This window comes from Hemitrygon akajei, chromosome 19 (genome assembly GCF_048418815.1).
Source record: "Hemitrygon akajei chromosome 19, sHemAka1.3, whole genome shotgun sequence".
Classification (NCBI taxonomy): Eukaryota; Metazoa; Chordata; class Chondrichthyes; order Myliobatiformes; family Dasyatidae; genus Hemitrygon; species Hemitrygon akajei.
Window position 1 is genome coordinate 20332827 of NC_133142.1, and position 26896 is coordinate 20359722.

Here is a 26896-nt window from a genome sequence, read left to right on the forward strand (position 1 = left end):
AATAGTGGCAATTATTACTTTGCAGTGTGCCACATGTGAATGTGAAATAAACGACACATTCTGGACCCTTCCCCATCATTTTTAATATTTCATTAGGACAAAAGATCATTGCTGCTTTGATAGTACTATTTTTAAGGCATTATGTTTTCTGCCAATTCTGTGATGAAAATTATACCAGCTTAGCAGTGGAACACCCTATTCCCAATCTACAGATTGGCAGGAGCAGGAAACATCTTTCAAGGTTTAACATACAGTGTTTAGTGGATTGCATACATTAATGAGAATTCTATTGCCTGTAGGCACTCCTCCACATAAATAATTCCCACTTAGAATCTGTTCTGTGTGAACTCACAGATATTAGCTTTAACATATTAAATAGGTTTTACTACCAATATTTACCACCATCCTAAATAGGTTTTCCATAATCAAACATGTCCTTCCCAAACTTAGGGATTCAATCAAATAGTGGAAACTAGTTCTAATTTATGATGGGATGTAGGCTTTCGGGTCTTCTGCCAGGTTAAATCTGGCACAGGATCTGCAACCCTATTGATTTTAATGTTAACAGTTGGGCTGCGAATAATAAACATGGGGAAGACAAATTCATTACTATTAAATATTTCAGTTTCATTAATCGTTCCATTTATCTATGCACTTTTTTAAAAGTTAAAGCTACCTAAAATATTTGTAAAATGTTAAGTTTTACATTGTTTTAATTGTTCGCTTAATCCTTTGTTGTTTTAAATACTTCTGAATGTCAAAAAAAACTTCAAAACTCTTCAGCTTTTCCAACAGGTAAAGACGGAGTCCAGTACAGTAGGGTTTTCTCATCCACTTCTGGTGGAAAATGCAAGAACACTGCCAGTTTGTACTGCTGTTAGCCATATTACGTCTGTGAAAATTCTCAGTATTTTTTTAATTTCATCCCATGTACCACAAAGGCAAATCCATAGAGACTATCAGAATCAAATTCAAAATAATGACGTGGATTTTGAAAGACCAAAAGGCTATCATCATCCTTGTGGTTCCTATGAAGACGATGAGTACCATTATTACATTGAACCCCGGCGTTCACCACGGCGACGACTGCTTCCACCTACACCTACAGGTGAATAATTTCCATGACCAAACAAAGATTACTTTTTTAATGCCATATGTGAATGTGAAATAAACAACACTTTTTCATTTATTCTTTGCAAATTGACAAGACAATATTGCAAAAGAACAAGTTTTTAAAATGTACCTTTTGTAGATATTTTATTGAACCCAATTGTCTGCATATATGGTAAACTGACTGCTAAGAAATATTTTTTTTTCTAAAATGTGCAAGATACTAAACAATATTATCATATATTTAGAAGCTATTTACTTCTCTCATACATAATGAATGATTTCAAACCAGGAAAGGGATTTCTGACATGTCAGCTTTTAATCTGTTGTTAATTGGAAACAAAATGATATTATGATTAAGTCATTGGAATGTGAATATAACAGAATTATCTGCTCCTTTTATTAATCAGGCTTAAGCAACAATATACACTCAATGGCCACTTTATTAGGTACACATGTACACCTGCTCATTAATGCAAATATCTAGTCAGCCAATCATGTGGCTGCATAAAAGCATGCAGACATGGTCAAGAGGTTCAGTTGATGTTCGGATCAAACATACAATGGGGAAGAAATGTGATCTAAGTGACTTTGACTGTGGCTTGTTGGTGCCAGATGGGGTGGTTTGAGTGTCGCAGAAAGAGCTGATCTCCTGGGATTTTCACACACAACAGTCATTAGAGTTTGCAGATAGTGGTGCAAAAAGCAAAAAACATACAATGAGCAGCAACTCTGTGGGTGAAAACGCCCTGTTAATGAGAGAGGTCAGATTAGAATGGCCAGACTGATTCAAGGTGACAGGAAGGTGACAGTAACTCAAATAACCAAGTGTTACAACATGTGAGAGCATCTCTGAACACGCAAGATGTCAAACCTTTAAGTGGATGCGTTACGCCAGCAGAAGACCATGAACATACACTCAATGGCCACTTTATTGGGTACAGGAGGTACCTAACAAGGTGGCCACTGAGTGTACTTTTGGCATATTTATTTTTGTTAGAAAAATACTTTGAGTGGTTTATATAATCAGTTTGTTTAATAATTACTGTCATCTGATTTTTCACTGAAAACCTTTAAGCTCCTCAGATTTTGCTCTGGTTGTTTAACTGTTGTACTAAATGTGATGGAAGTTTGCAGCCTATTTGGTGCAGCAAAAAAAAAGTCTGCTTCCTCACTGTTTAGTGGCAACATTAATAAGGAAAACTCCAGCATTAATGTGTGCTTATCTCAACTGCGGTACAAAATACCCCATATTGGCAATGTGTGAAGTCTAATATAGAAACAGCTTCCTATGGTGGTGCAGTGTGGTTTACAGTATAAATACTGGGCAAGAAATTAAACAAAACAATGCTCGTAGGTAGTAAGTTTTTGACTGAGATTGTACAAAGGTTGTTCAGAGACAGTCTGGTTTCAGAAAGAATTTCTGGAGATACAATGTTGTGCCAGGAAGATTAAGTAGTGGAGGCTAAATAATACATGTGGTGAATGATTAATTTTCCGATCCAGTACATTAGGGTGCAGTGGCAAATGATCATGATCGAAACCAGAGGTGAGAAATCCTTTCTGGGTAAGACATCTCAGACCAAATTCTGAACTAGCTGAAGCTTTTGAAGAGTGAGATGGGAGTTGGTATAGGGTGTGGCTTCAGCAACACATATTTGAAAATTTCATCATGGAGGTATTGTAGATATTAATAAATATCAGCAGGATTTAGATTCAAGTGTAAAAGTCCAGTGTACCGTAAGTTAAAGGTGACAACCTCGTTAAAAAAACTGAGCCAAAGAGCTCAGCTCATGTTTAAGTGTAGTAATGTTTTGAACTTTGTTCCATTTGTGCAGTTCACTTCAGATTAATGAAGTCAAATTTGATAAAGATCTAAAAGAACAAATGATGTTTTAAAATTTAACTAGAATTTGTTTTGACAGCAAATCGGAGACCTTCCTTCAATTTTGAATGTCTACGCAGGCAAAGTAGTCAGGATGATATCTCCCTGTCTCCTATATTTCAACAGCGTACGGCTCTGCCACTACATTTAATGCAACATCAGGTGAATCTTTTGTGCATTTCTTGATGTTTAATATAAGTAAAATTGCACTGGATATAAATAATAATTTAAAAACAAATTGTATTTTTCAAATCATTAAGTACATTAACAAAAAAAATTGAATTCTGCGCACAAAATATCACAAAGCTGAAAAAATTAAAAATGGTGAGCTGCTAAGTCACACTAGGTACGACATCACAAGTGTAATTAATTTATCATGAGTTTCCTGTGATGCTTGGAGCTGATATGACCACTACCACCACTAACCAATTACTGTTAAAATATGTGTGTGCACACGTAAGCTTTTCGAGTGAATATGATAAGAGAACTCTTGTCCCTGATCTGATAACTTGCTTATTGTTCACATTCATACATCAAGCCAATCACTAGGGTGAAATGGTAGCAAACATCAATGTAACACACACAAAATACTGGAGGAACTCAGCAAGTCATACAGCATCTATGGAGGGAAATAAGCGGCTGATGTTTTGGGCTCAGACCCTTCATCAGTCCTGATACTTTTCCTCTACGGATGAGCAGAAAATAAATCTGATTTATTTTGTTATCTCTGTCTTGTTGTGCCTAGTTGGATGATGGCAGAAAAAATCTATTAATTTGGTAACCGGACCTTGATATTATTTTATTTATAGATACAGTATGGATTAGACCCTGCTGCACTTCCAGCATCCCACCTATTTACTACCAACCTAATCACAGGACAATTTACAATAACCAATTATTATAATTGTGACCACCTTGAGCTGTAGGAGGAAACAGGAAAACCCAGTGGAAACCCTTGCATTCATAGGGAGAATGTATAAACACCTTTCAGGCAATGTCGCAATTCAGCCCCGAGCTCTGAGCTGTAGTAGCGTCGTGCTAACTACTACACTACCATGGCACCCTTTTTCTTTATAAGCTTGCAGTCAGTCATTAGGAACAGTTCTGGAATAAGGCCCTGCTGCGCCATCAATAACTCTGAGACGTGGGTTAAGGTAGGCTTTTATTGGCTGGAAGAAAGCACAAGCAGCAAGTGACCATCACACAACATCCTGGAGACTGAGATTGTCTCCAATTGCCTTTATACCGGGGTCTGTGGGAGGAGCCACAGGAGCAGTCAGCTGGGGGGGGGGGGGGGGGGGGTGGCGTGTCCAGACAGGTATATGTAGTTCACCACAGGCCCATCTTGCATTAAGTAACTGTTTGAAATTTGATGTGGCATTCAATACTTGCAGCCTTTGTTTGGAACTATAATGTATTTCAAAGGGAAGGGGAGAAAAGCTACTTAAATTCTAAACATAAGAAGTTCTGCAAATGATAGAAATCTTCAGCACTGTACACAAAATCCTGGAGGAATTCGACAGGTCAGATGGCATGTGTGGAGGGAATAAATGATCGACGTTTTGAGCCAAGACCTTCATCAGAACACTATTCTGTTGAAAAGTTACTGCTCTGAAACTTTACCTGTTTCTCACTTCCCACAGATGCTGCCCAACTTGCTATTAGTTTTCATAATGTTCTGTTTTATTCTAAATTTAGTTGGTTTGTAGAGCAATTATGAAGTTTGCAGATCTGCACTATTCATTTTTTCCCATGTGGACGAACAGGTTATGGCTGTGGCAGGAATGGACTCATACAAAAGTAGAAGGCTCTCACCAGCACGATCAACACGTTCCTGGGCAACACCTCCAGCTACACCACCCAGCAAAGAGCGCTCACCTTACTACACACCCCTGATCCGCGTAGATCGTGTTGATTCCAGGGAAAATATGAATGGTAGCTTTCGCTCAATGAACAGAAGCTCTTGGTATACAGAAGATGTTGACATTCCATATAAAACATATACTCCAACAAAGTTAGCCGTCCCAAATAGCTTTCTACAACGGTACCACGAGAAACGAGGAAGTGCAGACAGCCTGGTGGAAGCTGTAAGTATCAGAAACTTTTTGTATGATGGTAGAATTTCAGCAACAATGATAAACTGGATGTGAAGTCACACAAGGTACTCTGAGTGCCTAATCGACCTTAACAAATGGCGGTGAAGCCTGCTACTATATTTTGTTAATTTCATCCTTTCACCATTTCTCTCTAAAGGACAATGTCCAGTGTTTACATTGATTTAAAACATTGAGTTATTAGCAGCAGTCTGCATTACTAAATTACAATCAATCAACATTACAAATGATTTAAATAGAAAGAACTAGAATATATTGTTTTACTTCTTAACACAACCTTTTCCTGATATTCCAATAGTTATGACAAAAATGTTTAAAAGCATACAAGATGCCTTCATATTTTGAGTTTTTGAGCTGCATGGTACAAATTGCAGCTATTTAAATAAATCACTGTGCACAAAAATTGATAATAATTTTAAAAGGGTGATGTATGGTTGATGGCTTGGAGATAGGCCTGTGCCAAAGGTGTAAGGCGCTCCTTTCCTCCGCTAGCCTGCAGGTCATCCTGTAAAACCTGCTTGTTCTCCTCCCTCCCCACACCCCCCATATCAGGGTCACATGAGGCCATAAGAGCAGGTGGTAAATGGTCGTTTGAGTAGCTGGTGCGTATCACAATTCCTGAATATGCAATCACTGACGCCAGGCAGACAATCTCAGAAGAGTATTGATAATGGCTGGAGTCACCCAGAAGATCACTTCCTAGAAGAAGGCAATCGCAAGCCACTTTTGTAGAAAATTTGCCAAGAATAAACATGGTCATGAGACCATGATCGCCTACGTCATACAACATGGCACATAATGACGGTGATGATGTGGTTACTTTCAGGTTAGGATAGGGAAGCTACTGTCAGGGTAATTTGATTTCACTTTTCACATTTAAAAACTATAAATATTCAAGCAGCAAGGTTAATTGAAAATACTTTAAATAATTAGAGGATTAAACTAAGGCAAAATAACTTGTCTTCCTCCTTACTTCCTAATCTGCAACCCTGGAACTCTCATTGAAATCAGTGGTATTTCCAGTGCTGCCCTAGAAGATCCATGTGCTAATTCTCTGCTAGAACACTAGGGCATCCCAGCAATACTGGGGTCTAATGCTCCATATGGGACCCTACAATAGACAGTGGAGACTATTTTATTGCCGATATCTTACTGCATTTGACATCTGGCATAACTGTGGTTAATTATCAATGGACCTACTCTGACCACAGATCATGGTCTTTCAAGACAGGCAGTAAGAGATTTATTAAATAAGGTTTAAGGGCAGAGGATAGAATTGAGTTTCAAAATGACCCAAGAACTGCTCTAAGAGCTGAGAGCCCACTCTTCTTCATTACAACAGAGAATTTTCTTGTCTGAATTACTAATTATTCAAATCCCCTCTTAAGTGTCTGTATATTTCTTATTTTTAATCTGCAGACTATTAAAATACACTAGCAAAAAAAATCACAAGAGAAGTGCTTGCTTTAATTACTATCTTTTAAATCAAATTTTTCATGAAGCTAGTAATTCATTATTTCTTTCTGTTTTAAAGGTTCTAATATCAGAAGGTCTAGGGCGTTATGCAAGAGATCCCAAATTTGTTTCAGTTACAAAACATGAACTTGCAGATGCCTGTGACATGACTATTGACGAAATGGAAAGTGCAGCAAGCAGTTTATTAAACGGCGGTCTTCACAACGGAACTACTGGCGATCTACTTTCCATTAAAAACAGGCGTGACTATGAGCTACAGGACTATGGCTTTGGATACAGTGATGAGGAGCCGGACACTGGTATCTATGAAGAGGACCTAGGAGATGAAATGATATGCATCACTACTTTATAGCATTTGGTATGGAATAATCATTTATACAAAAATTAAGGAAGTGCCTCATAGTCAAGAAATTCTTATGGCACTAACTAGGTCAGGTAACCAATAGAGTGACTTCCATGTGATGCTGCACTCTTATAAGTAAAAGTCCTAATTGGTGACAATCTGATCAAATAACCTCTATTTTGTTCTCAAGTACAGCAGTATGATCTGATGATAATGTGGTCAAATAGAAGAGGTATGAGCCAATCAACAAACTGGCATGCACAGACATACTGAGGACCAAGGAGAAAATTGTAAGATGAAGCCATAATTTAATCATACAAGGCTAGAGGTTTTCTCAGTCAAAGCAATGTGCACCCTGCTGTTTGGAAGGAAGAAGTGTATTATTTCTATAGTGATGCTTGTAGTTAAAAGGAAAATATTATAAAGGTGATGACAATCAAATATGACATGTTGTTACCTCAGAAATACATTTGGACTTTTGGTTGGGAGCAAGTGATGGCATATCAAAATATTTAAAAATATAAAACATATCTTCTGAATTGTCAGAAATATGAACCATTCTGAACAGTTTTTTAAAATTCTGCAGCAAATCTGAAAGTATTATTTTTCATGGGCAAAAATTGCAGTTTTTTTCACCTTAACTATTTTATTGTGAGTTTACCAAGGATACATCTTTTTTTTGTCTTATTACATCAGCTATGGAGGGAACTTAATCTTCTGCCAACTAAGAGACTTATGAGCATATTACACTGGAAATATGAAAGACATTCATTTTCTTTGTAAGGTTAATTTGAAGCTTATAAACTGCATTTCTTGCAAAATAAACAAACTGTACATGGTTGTAACATATAACAAATTTGTATTTGTAAAGAGATGTTCTATATTTTGTAATCCTGGTACTGTAAAAGATAAGCAGCAATATTTATGGTTCAAATTTATCATCACGAATTCTATAGATTCCTGTTATTTTTAATAGAAGTACAAATTCATAAGTAATTGTACTGATAGAGCTGCCTTTTCTTTGTGTATGATTCAAGATTAATTTCAGAGTTTTCAGCTAAGTCTGGAGCCAAAGGGAAAAGAACCAACTTTGGCAAACAGTTTTTAAATTAAAATAAAATATAAACCTAACTTTACACAGGATATGCAAAGATAATTTACTTGCACTTTTACTTGGAATTATAAATATTTAAAAATATTATTCTTGGTACATTTTTCATCCTTTCTAACTCACTTGTAGTAATTAGCAATTGTCACTGCCTGACCAATTTACTGAAAGCTACATTGCTCTACTGAAGCAAAATCATTTTGAGATAAGTTTCAGTTGAATCAGACAAGAGATTCTTTAAAATAATCTGTGGTTTCAGTAAAAACAATCTGCTTTTTGCATATCTTGTATACAATTTCTCATGACATCAATAGTTTATAATGGGGCTGCAGAGAATGAGGTGGGCTAAATGTTTTTGTAATTATCAGCATTTGCAACATTTTGCTGAGAACTACAAATGCATGCAACTGAAGGGTCAAGTTCCTGTAGTAATGATTCTTCAAATGAGGTATTATCAGCATGTGCATCAGTATTTTATGCTTTTAATTTAACCATATATGTTCATTTGCACACTTTTTCCATTGCAGAAACTATGCCATGGAGCAGGTCTTTCTTAATTAACTGAAGACACTTTTTTCAATGTACATTTAAAAACGCTTTTTTATGTATTTTAAATAATGGCCTGTTTCAGTTGCAGGTACATTACTAGCAGCAGCCACTGGAATCTTTTAAACTGTACACATTTTAAACACTTGTGTATATTCTACTACTAATAAACAAAAACTAAAGCAAGATGTTTTACCTCAGTCAGGGATAAATAGGGTTTTAAATAGTTTTTATTCCATTCCCAAGGAGGGTATTCTTGATCTTCAGTTCACTGATTATGGCAATCTATGATTGCATACTGTTTCCTTCTGTTCAACCTTCATGACTACTTTTATATGAAATAAGCCTTTTGTGTAGTACAGTATTTGTATATTCAGTTTATAAGGTTGTACTATTTTGTGATTGTATGTAAGCTCTGTAGCCGTATTTTCCATTCTACCATACCATAGTGCTGGAAATGTACATAAAAATAGTGTATATTTCTGTAAGTTGAAACTATTCAAACCAGAGTAAAATTTAGTTGATTTCTCACTAGACAAGCCTGAACAGTTATTATTATTATTAAAATAATGGGCAATACAAGAAATTTCTTTAGTTGACCTTTAATCCCAACTTTTTATTCCTGCTGTACTTCCATGGTAGATACTATAAACTAACTTATTACAAAAATGCAAGTCAGCATTTCATGAATGGATTACAGTTCCTGTAAATTTTGATTTCAGTTATCTTGTACAGCCTATTGTTGTTCGAATGTGCCTGCCACATTTAAAATCCTTTAAGATATCTATTGTTGCTGCCCAACTCAATTTAGAGCATGTACAAACCAAACATATTTGTCTTAATGAATAAAAAGAATGTATGGGCTAAGACATTACCTTATCCTGTACATAATAAACAAATCTCCCAGGAAATGACTATATATTAAGTGGCAATATTATTCAAAACTGGTATAAATTAGATGGTGTTTTGGATTAGTGTGGTTGTACTTTTTTTTTACATAGTGATCACTCCAGGTCTGCTGGATGCACCTGATTAAAAACTCCATTTTCACTCAGTTGTTTTCTACTTATCAGGCCTGGTACAACGAGATGAGACACAATTTATACCTAATTTCTATGTCAAATTTCGGTAGACTTCTTAAGTGTGCACATCTACATCGTTAACCAGTTTCAGGCAAGTACCTTGGACCATTGAAAATTCTCAGCCAACTATAATGTGAAATTTAGAAGCCTGAATGCAAATTTATGAAAAGACCATTTTTCTTCATGTATTTTGAATAATTGCCTTTTTGTCACTGCATTGCTTCAATGAAAAGTACCTTTAATGTTCTAAACCATTTCTCATGATGCAAAACCACCTCTAAAACAGAAATGGGTCATAGTTTCAGTTTTAAAGAATGTTATAAAGAGAGAAGAAAAACAGAAGTTTCAGAGTTAAAAGGTTCAGTTGAAAAAGTGGAGAAGCTTCCGCATCCATAGTTGAGGAAGATAGAGATCACAGAGTGGTGTATGAACTTGCAGTGTCTTTGTGAAATTAGGCCACAGAGGAAAGTGAAAACAAGAATGAAGAATTTACAATAAAGGTTCTGATTAGTTTCGAGCCAAATAATTTGAGGGACTATATTGGGTGATAGGATTCATTGGGTCTACTTCAAGTTAAGGTTTCAATGTAAAGACAGTGTTTTTGCAGGAGAGGAATTATTACCATAGTAAAGGAATGATTACCACATCAACTTACAAAGGTGATTAGAAGAAAAGTTGGGTGGTTAGTTATAAAATAGGATAGAGGGAGTGGGACTTTGGTAAGAGGTGGTACTACAGATAAACTAGATTTCAAGCAGGGGGAAACATTTAAAAATAGCTTATCCCACTAAGAAGAGTCAGCTGAATGATCACACTTTGTGACATTGATGTTTACAGGTCACTCAGAGGATGGAGGACAAAGGCAGAGCAGAGTGGTTTCAGAGGAAGTTAGCACAGAGATGAACCGTTGGTGATTATTTTGGGTTCTTAGGATGATTCTGGGAAAGGCATTTAACAACTTGCAGAGTCTTTGAGTGGTGCATCTAAGACTGATGAGGGATGACTTGTCCAGTTTTCCATCATAAATGTTCAAATTTCTTCCCCTCATGAAAGACATACTACTGAGAATAACAAACAGAACCACAACATTTTCATGTTAGAAATAGAACAATGTTACTTAGACAGACAGACATACTTTATTGATTCTGAGAGAAATTGGGTTTCATTACAGCTGCACCAACCAAGAATAGTGAAGAAATATAGCAATATAAAACCATAAATAATAATAATAATAATAGTGGAGGTCTAGCAACATCATTACCTGCCTATGGGACAAAAAGTCCTTGAATAGACAGCATATTCATCCATTCATATCCCACTAGATGTCGGACTTATCTATTAAAAGACGTTTGTTTTTCCTCTCCATCAACCAGCATGGAAAAATTGTCTCAGAATTTGCCTTTTGGAGCCTGAATATTCCACCTGTGTTGTGTAGTTATCAGTGGTTCAGAAATCCATCATTTCAACAGATGAGCCCAAACCACTCAGCTTGTATTCAAAGGAAGAGCAGATATCCAATATGCCATTCAAAATAAAAAGGATCTTATAAGAATCCTTTGATATGCATTTTTAAAAATCTTTCCAATCACTTTATTTGCCAAACAATACTAGCAGTTGAAAACATCTGCAAAGACAAATTTAAAATGTTTTTAATGTTGTCTATTTCTATCTTGAGTTCAAAGTTATTGCAGACAGGCTACATAGTATGTGCATTCAATATTAGTTGGAAAAGATGTGACTTAAAAAAGAAACAGTTTAGCTGTTTATAACTCATAATTAAATCGTATTTCAAGACACAAAGCAAAAAGATGGTCATATGCAATATTATGGCTCAGTCTTTTTAGGTGTGTGAGTATTACAAGCCAGCCTCTCTTTTGACTCTTAAGACATAATGGTAATAATAATAGATGAATAATCTATTCAGAAATAATACCCAATTAAACTACAAATTAAATTAATGTGGTCCGAGTCCAACCATAATCATGACACCAGACACAAAAGAATCAAAAACAAGTCTTGATTTAACCAACTTTTTTTTTTAAACATGAAAGATACAAAACTAGATTCAAAATGTTAACTACTTTGTATCCAATAGTTTATTTACAACTATTCAGATTTTGCTCCTTTACATTGTACAAAACCTTTTTTTTAAATGGGAGGAACATAAAGCAGGAAGAAAATAATTTTAACATATGGCACGCTTTATTTTAAATCAAGTGCCTAGGTTTTAAAAACAGGAACATCCTTGTCGCATGGTGCTGGACGTCCCTTAATTATGTCAGCAGCCTTCTCTGCCAACATTATTGTAGGTGAATTTAGGTTTCCACTTACAATACTGGGCATTATAGAAGAATCTACAACCCTTAAATTTTCTAACCCTATAACTCTTGTTTCTGGGTCGACCACTGCCATGGGATCTGAAGGTTGTCCCATTTTACAGGTGCAGGATGGATGGTAGGCACTATCAGCCTTCTCTTTCACAAAAGCATCAATTTCCTTGTCTGTCTGCACATGGCTGCCAGGAGCAATTTCTGGTCCACGGAACTGATCAAAGGCCTTTTGAGCAAAAATCTCTCTGCTTAACTTCACTGACTGGCGAAGTTCCCAGATGTCAGTTTCTGCAAAATGAATAATTAAGTAATACAAAAGTTAAAACTATAAGTAATTTAGTGAAAATGTATGAAGCATGCATATGGCAAAATCCACATGATTAATAAGTGCAGAATTCTAAAACTTTCATCACGCAATTCCAAATACACGCTACAGTTTTATGTTGAAAATTTAGAAGCCACACAATATGAGAGTCACACAAGAGATGAGGATTTTCAAAGAAATTGACTCTTAAATCATGCCACACTAGCAAATATATGTGTTGAATTGGGCACACAAGATGAATCTTTATAACTGATACAAAACATTACCTGCAGACAAGTAGTTTGGTTCAATAATTGGGTGTTCTTTAGGATTTGCATTCTTGAGCTTCAACCAGCCCACACTTGTGGGCCTCATTGAACCCACATGAACCTAACAAAAGTTACAGAATTTAAAGTAAATTTATTATGAAAATACATGTCACCATACACTACACTAAGATTCATTTTCTTGCAAGCATTCACAATAGAACAAAGAATTGCCAGCCAAACCAATGAAAAACAAAGACTTCAAAAGAAGACAAACAGAAAAAACAAATATTATTCATAAGTAAGTAAATCCTCCAAGAGGACTTCAACCTTGTCACACTTTGGAGGTTTGCATGCCTCAAAACCCTGACAACTTAGTTCTCTGGGTCACTAAGCTTTGGTTCTTGGTAGGGTCACCCATGCCAAACAGGTCAAAGGGTAGAGGCCAGACTGAGAGGTCCACTGGTTTTCCAGGTTTGGGGTTTCAGCTCAGGGCTAACAACCTGACTGGTCAAGCAAAACTGCTATGGAAACAGCAATGAAGAAAATAAACCTTCATTGCTGCCCTAAACACCAGCGGTGTAATGGGCAGTAAGTAAAATAATACTGAGAACTTGAAAATGAGTCCTTAGGTTGTGAAATCGGTTCGGTGTTGAGGTGAGTGAAGTTATTCACACTGGTTCAGGAACCTGCTGGTTGTTGGGTAATAACTGTTCCCAAATCTGGTGGTGTGGGACTGAAGGAAGGAGGTACAGGAGCCTACAGTAACAGATTTACCTGTTACAACTTACCCATTACTCTGTCTGTTAAAGGTGTGATCTATAGCCTGCACCAAAGGCTAGAATAAACTTGGAACAATAAAAAAACAGAACACAACGGGTCAAGTAGCATCTATAAAAGCTGAAGGTACACGTTGATACTTCATGTCACAACCTTGCATCAGTCACAGAGGCCTTTTCTTGACCCACTGAGTTCTTAGTGTTTTGTTTTTTTTTAGTTCAATTCCAGCATCTGCAGTCTCCATTGTCTTCATGCTAAAGTAAACTTAGAACAGTATCCATCTATACATTTAAAACAAGAATTTACAAAGCTGGTCTTGAGGTAGAAACTAAGCTTTTCAAAAAATATATACTTAGCAATCCCTGTCAGCTCCAACTTTTATAATAAACTGAACCTAACCTTTGTGCACAAATGCACTTGGGTCATATGCACTTGAAACAATGGCATGTAGCATGCAGGCTAAAGTTATTCCAAAGGTACACTGCTCTTCCAATGAGGTTTCAGAAAAGGTCCTAGTAGAAAATAAACACAAGAAAGTCTGCAGATGCTGATAGTCCAAAGCAACACACAAAATGCTGGAGGAAACACGAGGAAATCTGCAGATGCTGGAAATTCAAACAACAACACACACAAAATGCTGGTGGAACACAGCAGGCCAGGCAGCATCTATAGGGAGAAGCGATGTCGACGTTTCGGGCCGAGACCCTTCGTCAGGACTAACCGAAAGGAAAGATAGTAAGAGATTTGAAAGTAGATAGATAGATAGATACTTTATTCATCCCCATGGGGAAATTCAACATTTTTTCCAATGTCCCATACACTTATTGTAGCAAAACTAATTACATACAATACTTAACTCAGTAAAAATATGATATGCATCTAAAATCACCCTCTCAAAAAGCATTAATAATAGCTTTTAAAAAGTTCTTAAGTAGTTTACTTAAATACATTGAGTCCTAACCCCGGCACTTTAACATATCTTACTCCTGGCGGTTGAATTGTAAAGCCGAATGGCATTGGGGAGTATTGATCTCTTCATCCTGTCTGAGGAGCATTGCATCGATAGCAACCTGTCGCTGAAACTGCTTCTCTGTCTCTGGATGGTGCTATGTAGAGGATGTTCAGGGTTTTCCATAATTGACCGTAGCCTACTCAGCGCCCACAAAGAAGAAGGCGCTCTCCACAACTGACCTATAGAACATCTTCAGCATCTCACTACAAACATTGAATGACGCCAACCTTCTAAGGAAGTACAGTCGACTCTGTAAGTAGTGGGGGGAGGGGGAAATGCCAAATGATAGGAGAAGACCAGAGGGGGTGGGATGAAGCTAAGAGCTGGAAAGGTGATTGGCGAAAGTGATAAAGAGCTGGAGAAGGGAAAGGGTCATGGGACACTTCACATGTGAGTCGGCTGGTGTGGTATACTGCGTCCGGTGCTCCTGGTGTGGCCTTTCATATATTGGTGAGACCCGACGCAACCTGGGAGACCGTTTCGCGGAACACCTATGCTCGGTCCGCCAGAAAAAGCAGGATCTCCCAGTGGCCACACATTTTAATTCCACGTCCCATTCCCATTCTGATATGTCTATCCATGGCCTCCTCTATTGTCAAAATGAATCCAAACTCATGTTGGAGGAACAACACCTTATATACCGGCTGGGTAGCCTCCAACCTGATGGCATGAACATTGACTTCTCTAACTTCTGTTAATGCCCCTCCTCCCCTTCTTACCCCATCCCTGACATATTTAGTTGTTTGCCTGTTCTCCATCTCCCTCTGGTGCTCCCCCCACCTTTCTTTCTCCTGAGGCCTCCCGTCCCATGATCCTTTCCCTTCTCCAGCTCTGTATCACTTTCGCCAATCACCTTTCCAGCTCTTAGCTTCATCCCACCCCCTCCGGTCTTCTCCTATCATTTTGCATTTCCCCCTCCCCCCACTACTTTCAAATCTCTTACTATCTTTCCTTTCAGTTAGTCCTGACGAAGGGTCTCGGCCCAAAACATCAACAGCGCTTCTCCCTATAGATGCTGCCTAGCCTGCTGTGTTCTACCAGCATTTTGTGAAATGCCGGAGGAACTCAGCAGGTCAGGCAGCGACTATGAAGATGAATAAATAGTCGATGTTTCGGGTCAACACCCTTCTTTTTCCATAGAAGTTGTCTGAACTGCTGAGTTCCTCCAGCATTTTGTGTGTGTTGTTCCCAGTAAATATGTCTCGTGTGTCATACACAATGCTCTAATGTTCTTACGTCCATCTCTCAGAACTGTAGTAAGTCTGTCAAGTTCTTACATAATATAGCAGTGCTGGAAAACACTTTCAATCAATCCAATTTTCAGAACACTCTTAATTAAAGAACTACTAAGTGGGTTCATGAACTTTCAAAAGATATTCACAATGATTCATTTGTGACTTGATTTTATTTTCCTGATTAGTTTTCTGAATGGGGAATTTCCTGAGGGATTTTCATGCCTCTGCTTTCTCAGAGAAAAAGCACACTCAACACACTTCCTTCTAGATTTATCAAACATGGTACCTGATTTCAACCTAACTGACTCACATAATAATCTTAATAAACTTGCGTTTATCACCAGCTTGGTTTAATCTTAATCTTCATCCCTTGCAGTTAATCACTGGTCTCAGTAAACGTTTCAAATCAGTGTATTCAATTAATGTCAATACTAACAGCTTAAAGTTCAAACAATTGAAATTAAAACAATATACTCGCACTCAGTTTTGCTTCATACCATACATGAAGTTATTCTACGTGACAGAGTTGTTTGCCTATACTGATTTTTACTGAGAGCTCAAAATGGGAAAACTATGCCAGACTATGTGGAGACTGATGATAATTGAGAACGAAGTTGCCAAAAATGGAACAAGTTTAAGTTCTCAAGACAATGATTAGTTCCTTACATTATAAAGAAACACATACTTTCCAATAAAGGCCCTTACAGAAAGATTGAACTGATTTTGAATAAAAGATAAACTTTATTTGAATTAATTGGAAATATTTCTTCTAAAGTGAAAAAAGAATTGGTTTGTCCCACTGTGAGGAGTTAAATATCTGAAGCAACCTTCCAAACTATGCACATCTTTATAGTCATAGAGCACTACAGCACATAAACAGGCTCTTTGGCCCATGCTGGCCTGTTTTGCCACTTCTTCCTAGCTACTCACACCTGGACCAAAGCCCTCCATACCCCTCTCATCCACGTACCTAGCCAAACTTCTCTTAAAAGTTTCAATTGAACTGGCATCTGTCACTTCCACAGGTAACTTCTTGCATATTTGTTCACCTTTCTGAGTGAAGAGAATTCCCCCCTCAGGTTCCCTTTAAATATTTCACCTTTCACCCTAAACCTATGACCTCTGATACTAGTCCCACCAACTTGAGGGGAAAATGCTTACCTATACCCCTTAAAAATTTGTATAGTTCTATATGAGCTCCTCTTAATTCTGCCACGCTCCAGGGAGTAAAGCCCTAAGCCATTCAGCCTCTCCCTCTAACTCAGGTCAAGTCCCAAAAGCATATCTCTTCACTCTTTCAAGCTGATTGGCATCTTTCCTGTAAGTAGGTGACCAGAACTGTACTCAATACTCCAAATTCAGCACCAGCTATGTCTGATACAAGTTCAACATAACACCTCAATCGCTGGTGCTCAGTGCTCCGATTTATGAAGGCCAAAGTGCCAAAAGCTCTCTTTACAACCCTATCTACCTGTGACACCACTTTCAATTATGGGTCTATATCTACAGAACACCTTTGTAAACACAATTAATGACATCTTCTGACATCCAACAAATTAAAATAGAACAAAAAACACTTTTTCTTTAATTTTGGGTCAGTTTTTAGGTCTTGCTTGGCCAATGGGTTTTTGAATACCACCATCAATGTGTTCTTGTGATAGAACTGCTGAACTGAGAGTATGATTCTAAAGAAATATTCTTAGGAATTCAATCAAAAAAATCAAAGTTCAAGATCATGAAGACACTTACAGGATGTAATACCCAATACACCAGGGTGAGATTTGCCTCATCTCTTGTCAACATCAATTTAAAACTGTAAGGTTGGAAAACGATGGATGTGCCCACCACAGAAGAGGCCAGATGCAAACAAATCACAACCATGGTCATCCAGGTACATGACCCAAAGTCACCGAGTACGTTCATATGAAATTCAACAGCATTTGAATGGTCATTACAATGTATAAACTCATTACAGTACTTGCTGTAAACATGAATGAGTGTTATTTATTAACTGAATCAGAGCTGGCAACTGAGCAAAGAGTAACCACGGAGGTAACCTTTAACCCTATTCCTATGCTCCTCCAGTGAAAGTAGGTAAAACCAAAGTTTCAGATTATCATAACCTTGTCAATTTTCCCTTTGTACTCAGTAAAGTAATGCTTCACACAATGTGAAGGCATCACAAAGTGCTTTAGAGCTACAGGTACAGCCACTGATGTGATGATCACAAGAGAGTCTTCCAATGCTGGAAAGCCAGAGCAACACACACAAACTCAGCAGGTCAAACAGCTAAACAGTTGTCGTTTTGGGGCGAGACACTTCATCAGGACTGGAGAGAAAGGGGGGAAAATGCCAGAATAAAAAGGTGGGGGTAGGGGAAGAAGTACAAGCTATAAGGCAATAGGTGAAGGGTGGGGGAAAGATAGATGAAGTAAAAAGCTGGAGGTAATAGGTGGAAAAGGCAATGGGCTGGAGAAGAAGGAATCTAATATGAGGAGAGTACATGACGGGAGATAGGAAAGGACAAAAGGCACCAGGAGAAAGTGATAGGCAGTTGAGGAGGAGAGGTAAAGGGGGCCACTGTTCCCTCTAAGTTGCACGAGTATGTGGTTGTGCAGTAACTGCAATGCTCCCGTGCTCCTCTGTTGCCACACAGTTGGAATTTTCCTTTATATAATGTTAATATAAAGTGCCATGCAGTTTTCAGGCTGTGTAAAAATCTCCTGCTCAGAGCAATGGTCAGTCCACATAGCTGTTAAAAAAACCTAGAGGGAAGGTTGGTGGGGGGGGGGGGAGAGGTCAGAGTGGGGAGATTAAGAGGGAAGGGGGAAGGAGGATAAATTACCACAAGTTGCAGAAATCGATGTTCATGCTACCTGAACCCCAGGGACAGATTTACCTAGTAGCAAAAGTAGCATATGCTACTGGCCCCGCATTTTCGAGGGCGCCGCCCACTCTAAATGCTTGCAAGCCGCAGTCTGGTGAAATCGGGATTCTCACCGTTTTCTCAGGACTGTCAGAGTGAGTTTTGGGTAGACGATTCATTTACACTTAAATAAATGACTTCAGCCATCAGTTTTCTGTTCTTTGACAAAGTACTGTGGATTGAGTTCATAACAAAGCATTTCCTAAAAGCGGTGAACCCAGTTTCATTTGTAACATGCATCTCTGGCGTCTCTGAGACAAGAATGCTAAGCTTACAGGTAGTTGTGAAGACACCATATCTATGCTTTTTGAATATGAATTGTCCTCTATGTTAGAACGTAACATACCAAATAATGTATTACGGATTTTAACTGCAAAGCGTCATTTGTTTCGTCAATGACCTTCCGGGAAGGAGAATAACTGGCCTTGCTGGATTTTAGGTAGTGTATAACCAAGGATCTTGTGAATTGCGGGAGTTAGAGGGGGATAATAATATCCGAATTGCCGGCGATGCTCACATCCCATGAACCCGGAGAAGAAAGCGGAAAGCATTTTCACAAGTTGAACTCGAAGTTATTTGCCCTAAGATAGAATATCTTGAATCGATTTCTCATGTAAAAAAAAAGTTTGAATGAATGAGGTCTGCTATTGACAGGACGTTGTGATGGACATGGACTGCGTGTGTTGTTTCTGTGCAGTTCGATGTTTCACGTCACAAATGAAAAAAACTACAAACAGTTCCAGTGACAAGTCTGCATGACCCAGGTTAAATTGTCAATTGGTATTCATACACGACATGAGACTGAGAGGGACGAGACGGCATTCTAGGGACTGTCAGGAACACGAGTTGAAAATCTGAAAGGGAGTGCTGATAGATCAGGTTATCAGTAAACACCTCTGGTTCTGCTAATTGTTTCAAGGCATCAGATGATTTGCGAACAACCCCGTTTGAAAGAGGCCCATGTACTCAACAATTTTAACGTGGAATGTGAGTTGGAACCAAAACATCATGTCGTATAGAAAACTGTGGTGTGAACGCATTTTCATTAACACGGACTAAAATTGCATCAGCAGTTGCTGAGAGCGAGGAGATATCGTGGCCTCTATACAAGTAACCGAAAAGTACTTACCCCGAACACCGATAAATTTAAAAGTCTGCTCCCAATTTTCTAATGCTCCACCTTTCATAAAAGACGGTGAGGGTAAATAATTTCAAAGCACAATTATTAAATTTCTTCTGCGTCTACTGGGTAAAATACTTCAGGAATCAGACATTCAGAGTCCACAGCGTTCAGAAGTGAACTCTGCGTGCAAAAGACATTTCCAGTATCATCAACAAATTTGCTCATGCTAAATCTAGAAAATCTAACTTTTAAATTGTAGTTTTGTTACTTTTGACATTTGAAATTGATACCTACACGTAAGTAATACTATTACTGAAGTGTCTGACACTTGTTGTATTATCTGGCTGTATAACAAATGAAAAAATTGAATTACTTTACTATGCAAGTAAATAATTTATGTTTTAATACCTAAGTGTTTTTTTAAATTTAGGGCTCCTTTATAATATATGCTACAGGCCCCGCACTAGCTTAATCCTGCCCTGCTGAACCCACTTTATTCTGCTCATCACAAACTGGAGTCTGTGAATACTGCTCCCGATAGGATTTTTCCATGTTGTTTTAACAGCCTGCTATGTAAAGTTTCTCAAAGAAATACCTTTGACTCTAATGCAGTTCAACCAAAGGAAAATGGAAGATAAGTGAAAGCACTTGTTTAGCAGAGCCAAGACTACAGCAATTTGACACTGCAACCCAGGTACATTTCTACTGATAACTGCTGAAGTCAGAAGTCCTCGTAAAATAATGAACAGCATTTTGTCAGAATTATTTCTCAGGATTTCTTTCATTTCCCTTATTTACAAATCTGCAGATTTATTTATTTATAAATCTGCAAAGAATACTCAGAAACAATAAGTACTTATTTTTAAAATTTGATACTTTATCTACTTTCTCCCACAGAGCAGCTACAGATATAAAGTACTGGCCATTCTGATTATTATCAGAATTGATTTTATGGTGGTATAACCTGAACCTCCAAATTTGGACCAAATAAGGCAAATTTTGCAAAACGTAAAGAGTATCTGAATAGCTGATATTTCTTCTTGTTAATATCCTACCACGAATAGTATTGCTGCTGTGCCCATATCCTATGAAAGCTACAGAAATTATCCCTTCCAAGATCTCCTGGCTAACTCAGGGTGCACACTTTAACAGGAGGGTCAGAGGGTACAGTATCACTACCAGGAGGGTCAGAGGGGAGGGGTATCACTACTAGGAGGGTCAGAGGGGACGGGTATCACTGCCAGGAGGGTCAGAGGGGAGGGGTATCACTAACAGGAGGGTCTGAGGGGAGGAGTATCACTACCAGGAGGTTCAGAGGGGAGGGGTATCACTACCAGGAGGGTCAGAGGACAGGGCAATGGGCCACCAACAACCGCTCAGAGCACATCATTTGCTCATTTTCTGAGCAAGGGTGTAATTTTTTTTAAAAAGCAGTAGCATTCAATGCTTCTGCAGTTACCTCTGGTGGGTCACAGAGTGGGGATTACAAGTCAAGATGTAGCAGGATTGGTACCCGCAAGGGAAAGGATTTTGTGCGTTTGGTTAATCGACTGAAGTGGGGCGTGGAAGGGGGTCTCCAAGGATGAGGAAGTCGCTGGGTTATGTGCATGTCACAGTCCAGCATTGCGAATGACCACAGCAAAAGGTGCTCCCAGGGTAACGAGGTCATAGGCCCCCAGCAACCCCGAAGGAGATACAGCACAGAGAATGAACTACTGGCAGGGACAAGGAGTAACCCTTACCTCCATAACCCACACCCCAGACACACAGTGCAACATCACCCTTCCACCTCCCCTAAATGAGGGCAAGGGCCCAGGCACGATGACATACAAATCTACTGTGCTTTTAGCCACAGATGGCACATCAAGATTGCAAGGGTGTGGGCAGGAAGAGCCTAGTCAAGTTTTCAGGTCAGCACGAAAACACCCAGCATCAAACACAACATGGGTTATCATCTTTGACGTTGCTGCAATAGAAAATTAAAATATTTTCTATTGCTTAACACTGGGAAAACAGTTGCAGAGGACCCTCTAGGCATGTATCTGCACTGAAGTTCAATTCAGTGCATAATGCTTTCATGTTGAGAACCAAACCAGGTGAACTGTGATCTTGAAAACAGCCACTTTGCGTCATAATGAAACCCTCACTAAGAGAATACAAGATACTTGATACAGATATTATGAAAGAGCAGATTTTCATGAGCTCAGCAGTAAAGTAAATCAATCAACTGAAGACTTAATCAGCCAAAATAGGTATTATTCCTTAAACTTTTCCCGCCAAGTCCGCAATCAAAAACAGAAATCTGGAACTGGACAGCAAAAAGAAAGCCAATCTTGGCTTCCAAAAATAAGAGAGATCTAACTAAACTGCAATAGTTGATTTATATCATGAAGAACACAGGACATTAGTTACTAACATTGCAGGAGCTCAAGGTAATCTGAGAAAAGACTGCACACACATCAGATTGAAGACAAACAGTTCACTGGACAAACAATGATTAAAAAAACCCTAAAATTACTGCCTTTATGAAATAAAACAAACCATTCAAAAGGTTTGCAATTTTCCTGGGTACCAAACAAAATGTAACCATTCCAACAACAATGAAGCTTCATTGTGTGTTACAATTTACTTCCTTATCAATGATGTATTAAAACTATAGATAAAAAGAAATAAAGAAAAATCCATGTTTTGTTATGGTGAAGCATCACAATTTATCACGGTTATATGAATTTAAATTTTTAACCAAAATAATTCTCATTCCATCTGGTAAAAACTCCTAATTACATCAGTTAACATGGCGAATGTGAGAAATCTCTGTCCAAAGGTATAAACCAGGGTTCCCCAACCTGGGATCCATGGACCCCTATTGGTTGGGAACCCTCGATATAAAATAAAGCTCTTATTTATATTTCTGAGGAGCTTTAGCAGTGGTTACTTCTGTTGACCACTTTTAAGTGCTTAAGAAGAAACCTTTCATGTTGGCATATGAAAGCCTCACCTGGTAGGCCTCAGTGTAAGGTGTGACTCTCCCGTGGTCAATCACCAGCGATGGCAGGAAATGGAACTGAATATCAGGATGGCTTACTCCAGGATGACTCCTGATAAACCCACCAGTTTCCAAGTGAGCAGTCGCTCCCTCACCTGAAGAAATGAAAACATTCTACATTAAGTTAATTTATTTTTTAGAGTCGTGGATTTATGCAGAACAGAAACAGATTCCTCAGCTCAACTCGTCCATGCATGGAGGAATACAGCACAGACACAGGCCTGCAACCCAATTCATCTATGTCAACCGTGCGTTGCCAACACAAGCTGATCACATCTGCCTGTGTTTGGCCTATATCCCCCTACCAGGGATTCACAACCTTTTTTATGCCATGGACCCCTATCATTAACCAAGGGGTCAGTAGACCCCAGGTTGGGAAACCCTCCACTAAAACTTTCCTGTCAATGTACCCCCCTCAATGTATTTTAAATATTGCAATTGTACTCTCCTCTACCTCATTCAACATACCCATCACCCTTTGTGTGAAGAACTTGTCCCTTGGGTCCTCTTTAAATCTTTGCTCACTCACCTTAAACCCATCACCTCGAGTTTTACACTCCCCTACCCTAGGAAAATGACTGTGATTATCTATGTCCCTGTAAAGTTACCCCTCGGCCGTCTACACTCAAGGAAAAGCAGCCCATCTAGTCTCCCCTTTCTACATAAGCTTTATCTAGTAACAAAAAAAAACACTAGTTCTTATTTCAAGCAGCAATAAAACTCTAACAATCTGGCACTCTCAGGACTTAGGTGGTGCCAGACTTGAGGATTTTCTGGATGATTATTTTTATTTGAAAAGGAATAAAGATTTACATTTTGAACCAAGACCATTCATTCACCAGGACATGGCCTGATGAAGGATCTCAGCCCAAAATGTCGACTCTATTCCTTTCAATAGACAATAGGTGCAGAAGTAGACCATTCGGCCCTTCGAGCCTGCACCGCCATTTTGAGATCATGGCTGATCATCTACTATCAATACCCGGTTCCTGCCTTGTCCCCATATCCCTTGATTCCCCTATCCATAAGATACCTATCTAGCTCCTTCTTGAAAGCATCCAGAGAATTAACCTCCACTACCTTCCGAGGCAGTGCATTCCAGACTCCCACAACTCTCTGGGAGAAGAAGTTTTTCCTTAATTCTGTCCTAAATGACCTACCCCTTATTCTCAAACCATGCTGGACTCTCCCAGCATCTGGAACATATTTCCTGCCTCTATCTTGTCCAATCCCTTAATAATCTTATATGTTGCAATCAGATCCCCTCTCAATCTCCTTAATTCCAGCATGTACAAGCCCAGTCTCTCTAACCTCTCTGCGTAAGACAGTCCAGACATCCCAGGAATTAACCTTGTGGATCTACGCTGCACTTCCTCTACAGCCAGGATGTCCTTCCTTAACCCTGGAGACCAAAACTGTACACAATACTCCAGGTGTGGTCTCACCAGGGCTCTGTACAAATGCAAGAGGATTTCCTTGCTCTTGTACTCAGTTCCCTTTGTAATAAAGGCCAACATTCCATTAGCCTTCTTCACAGCCTGCTGCACTTGCTCATTCACCTTCAGTGACTGATGAACAAGGACTCCTAGATCTCTATGTATTTCTCCCTTACCTAACTCTACACCGTTCAGATAATAATCTGCCTTCCTGTTCTTACTCCCAAAGTGGATAACCTCACACTTATTCACATTAAACGTCATCTGCCAAGTATCTGCCCACTCACCCAGCCGATCCAAGTCACCCTGAATTTTCCTAATATCCTCATCACATGTCACACTGCCACCCAGCTTAGTATCATCAGCAAACATCTTTCCTTAGATGTTATTTGACCTGCTGAGCTCCTCCAGCATTTTGTGTGTGGTGCTCTGGATTTCCAGCAATTGTAGATTTTGTGTTTAGTTACTTTTACTTTTACTCATTTTACAGGTTGCATGGTAGCATCAGTGAGCTAGGATGAGTTTAAAGAGAGTAGGTAACTAAGCCCCAATGAGTTTAAAGTCAGTGGGAAACACAGCCAGCCAAGCTTCAGCTGATCAAGACAAGTTCCGGACCTGATCTTGTTCCCTGGCCACACAGACCAGTCTCTCAGCAACACACTGTTGAATTGTGATGTTTTTGAGCTGAGGTTCTTCGTAAGTCAATAAGGCACAAAACTTGTTGCTTCTGGCCGTTCTTATTAAATGCTGAGAGAACGAAGGAATTAGGAAAGGGGAAAAGCAAAAGCAGAGCCTAGCAGTGAGGAGAAGGCGAAGGCAGAACGAGGTCGATCTGATGTGGTCTGTCTAGTCTTCTTATACCAATCTGCTAAATAGCAATAAACTCCATTGGTTGAATCATACAATAAGATAGTCCCCACTCAAGTCACTGAAACCAGGAAACTTCCTGAAAAAATACAGATGGATTGTAACCACTAGGAAATACACTGAACAATTACAGACATTGATAACTATATCAAAAAACAAAACAAAAACAAGCATAAGAAAGTAAAACTATAAGGAAAATAACAATTATAGACTCTAATCCAACAAAATACCGGCAGCAACTATAGAGGGTGATAAATAGTCAACATTTTGGGCTGAGACCCTTCATCAGGACTGAAAAGGAAGGGGCAGAAGGCAGATCAAGAAGGTGGGTGGGTGCGGGAGAGGTACAAGATGGCAGTTGCTAGGTGAGGGGGGGAATGATGTGAGAAGCTGGGGTGATAGGTGGAAGTAAAGGGCTGGAGGAGAAGCAATCTCAATGGAGAGGATAATGGGGCCTGCCTTCTGGGCACTGTGACCACAGGCGCACATCACGCCCCCACTGAGATGGTGAGGGAGCCAGATGCCAAACGATCAGTACTGGTGAACGTCTATTACTGGATTTTTTTTAAGGGATCAAAGGAGCTTGAAGTTCACCCGTCTCATTGCCTGGAGACCCATCACAACTATCAACCAGGCCTTGAGCCAACACACCCAAGAGAAATGATCATTTCAACTGGCTTAACATAAAGAACAATTTTCTGGCAACATAACCTCTTGTCCTATTGGTGCTGTCTGAGGTTATTTTCAGTACTTACTCTAATTATACAAAGGAGGATTTGCTGTACAACCAAGCCCGATCTGTCTTTTCTTTGTATCCTCTTTAATCTCCTCTTGCACAAGATCTTACAACTTGTTAATCACAAATAACTGAAAATTTCCAAGGCCCAACTCATCACTGCCCTGTCATGGGCTCTAATCATAGACTTAACAACCGCAGGCACCGTTTCTCTCCACAAACACTACCAGGGAAACAATACCTGAGGCATTTTCTACTTTGGTAGGTGCTCAGCGCAAGTGGTAGAATTAATTGCCTCTCCTGGTTTGAATTTACCTGGTGTGAAATACTCTGAAATGATAACACCCAGCACATGCTCTCTTCTTGCTGCCACCCTCAGGAAAAGGTGCAGGAGCCCCAGGGCTCACACCGCCAGGTTCAGAAACAGTTGTTATCCTTCAATCATCAGCCTCCTGAACCCGAGCGGGTAACTTCACTCGGCACATCACCGAACTGCTCCCACAACCTACTGACTCATTTTCAAGGACCCCTCATCTCATGTTCTCGAAATTTTTTTACTTATTTCCATATCATTATATTTCTCTTTCCTTTTGTATTTGCACGGTTTGCCGTCTTTCACACACTGGTTGTCTGCCCTGTTGGTGCGATCTTTCGTTGATTCTATCACGGGTTTTGGATTCATTGAGTATGCCCACAAGAAAATTAATCTCAGGGTTGTTTATGGTGACGTACATGTATTTTGATAATAAACATTCTTTAAACTTTGATTTCAATTTATGAGCTTAAAGCACCATGTAAAAGCCTGGGTACCTGATATCTCAGTATCACTGGCATTTCCAAGGAGGAGTTGGCCCAAGGATGGAGCCCCACCGAGAGGGCAGCCAGGACAAGAAAGGGGGTGACGGGTTTGGCAGAAAGGCATCACCAAGGAAGGTGCTGGACCACAGAGAGACGAGACCAAGGGAGGGGCAGCGCCAAAAGAGCAGTAGGGTCAATGGAAGGGCATGGCCAAAGAGGCGGCTGGGCTGGGGAGGAGCGTCACATGGGCAGCAGCCAAACCTAGGAGGGAGAACTGGGCCAACCCTGAACAGTCGTCGCTTGTCAGATGCGTCACTCATCAGTTAACAGAGCTTCTACTGTAATTAAGCATGAGCATGTCTGCACATGAATA

General features: G+C 39.2%; 2 protein-coding genes across 7 annotated transcripts in view; one reads left to right on the plus strand and one right to left on the minus strand.

Moving 5' to 3' along the window:
- The window catches only part of LOC140741801 (voltage-dependent L-type calcium channel subunit alpha-1D-like), a 351948-nt gene extending 342353 nt beyond the window's left edge, over window positions 1-9595 (plus strand). For 3 of the 6 annotated variants that reach the window (XM_073072201.1, XM_073072202.1, XM_073072205.1), the window contains 4 exons: window positions 942-1108; window positions 3036-3157; window positions 4762-5082; window positions 6644-9594. In XM_073072201.1, the coding sequence (XP_072928302.1) occupies window positions 942-1108; window positions 3036-3157; window positions 4762-5082; window positions 6644-6937 (904 nt within the window). In that variant the 3' untranslated portion in view covers window positions 6938-9594. Of the gene's footprint in view, window positions 1-941; window positions 1109-3035; window positions 3158-4761; window positions 5083-6643 lie in introns of all 6 variants that reach the window. The other 3 variants (XM_073072204.1, XM_073072203.1, XM_073072200.1) reach the window with 2 other exon arrangements.
- Window positions 9596-11289: 1694 nt separating this feature from the next.
- chdh (choline dehydrogenase) overlaps window positions 11290-26896 on the minus strand; it is a 45066-nt gene continuing 29459 nt past the window's right edge. The window contains exons 7-9 of the mRNA XM_073072206.1: window positions 22639-22781; window positions 12586-12688; window positions 11290-12282 (exon numbers count right to left, since the gene is read on the minus strand). Of these exons, the coding sequence (XP_072928307.1) occupies window positions 11885-12282; window positions 12586-12688; window positions 22639-22781 (644 nt within the window). The 3' untranslated portion in view covers window positions 11290-11884. The remainder of the gene's footprint in view (window positions 12283-12585; window positions 12689-22638; window positions 22782-26896) is intronic.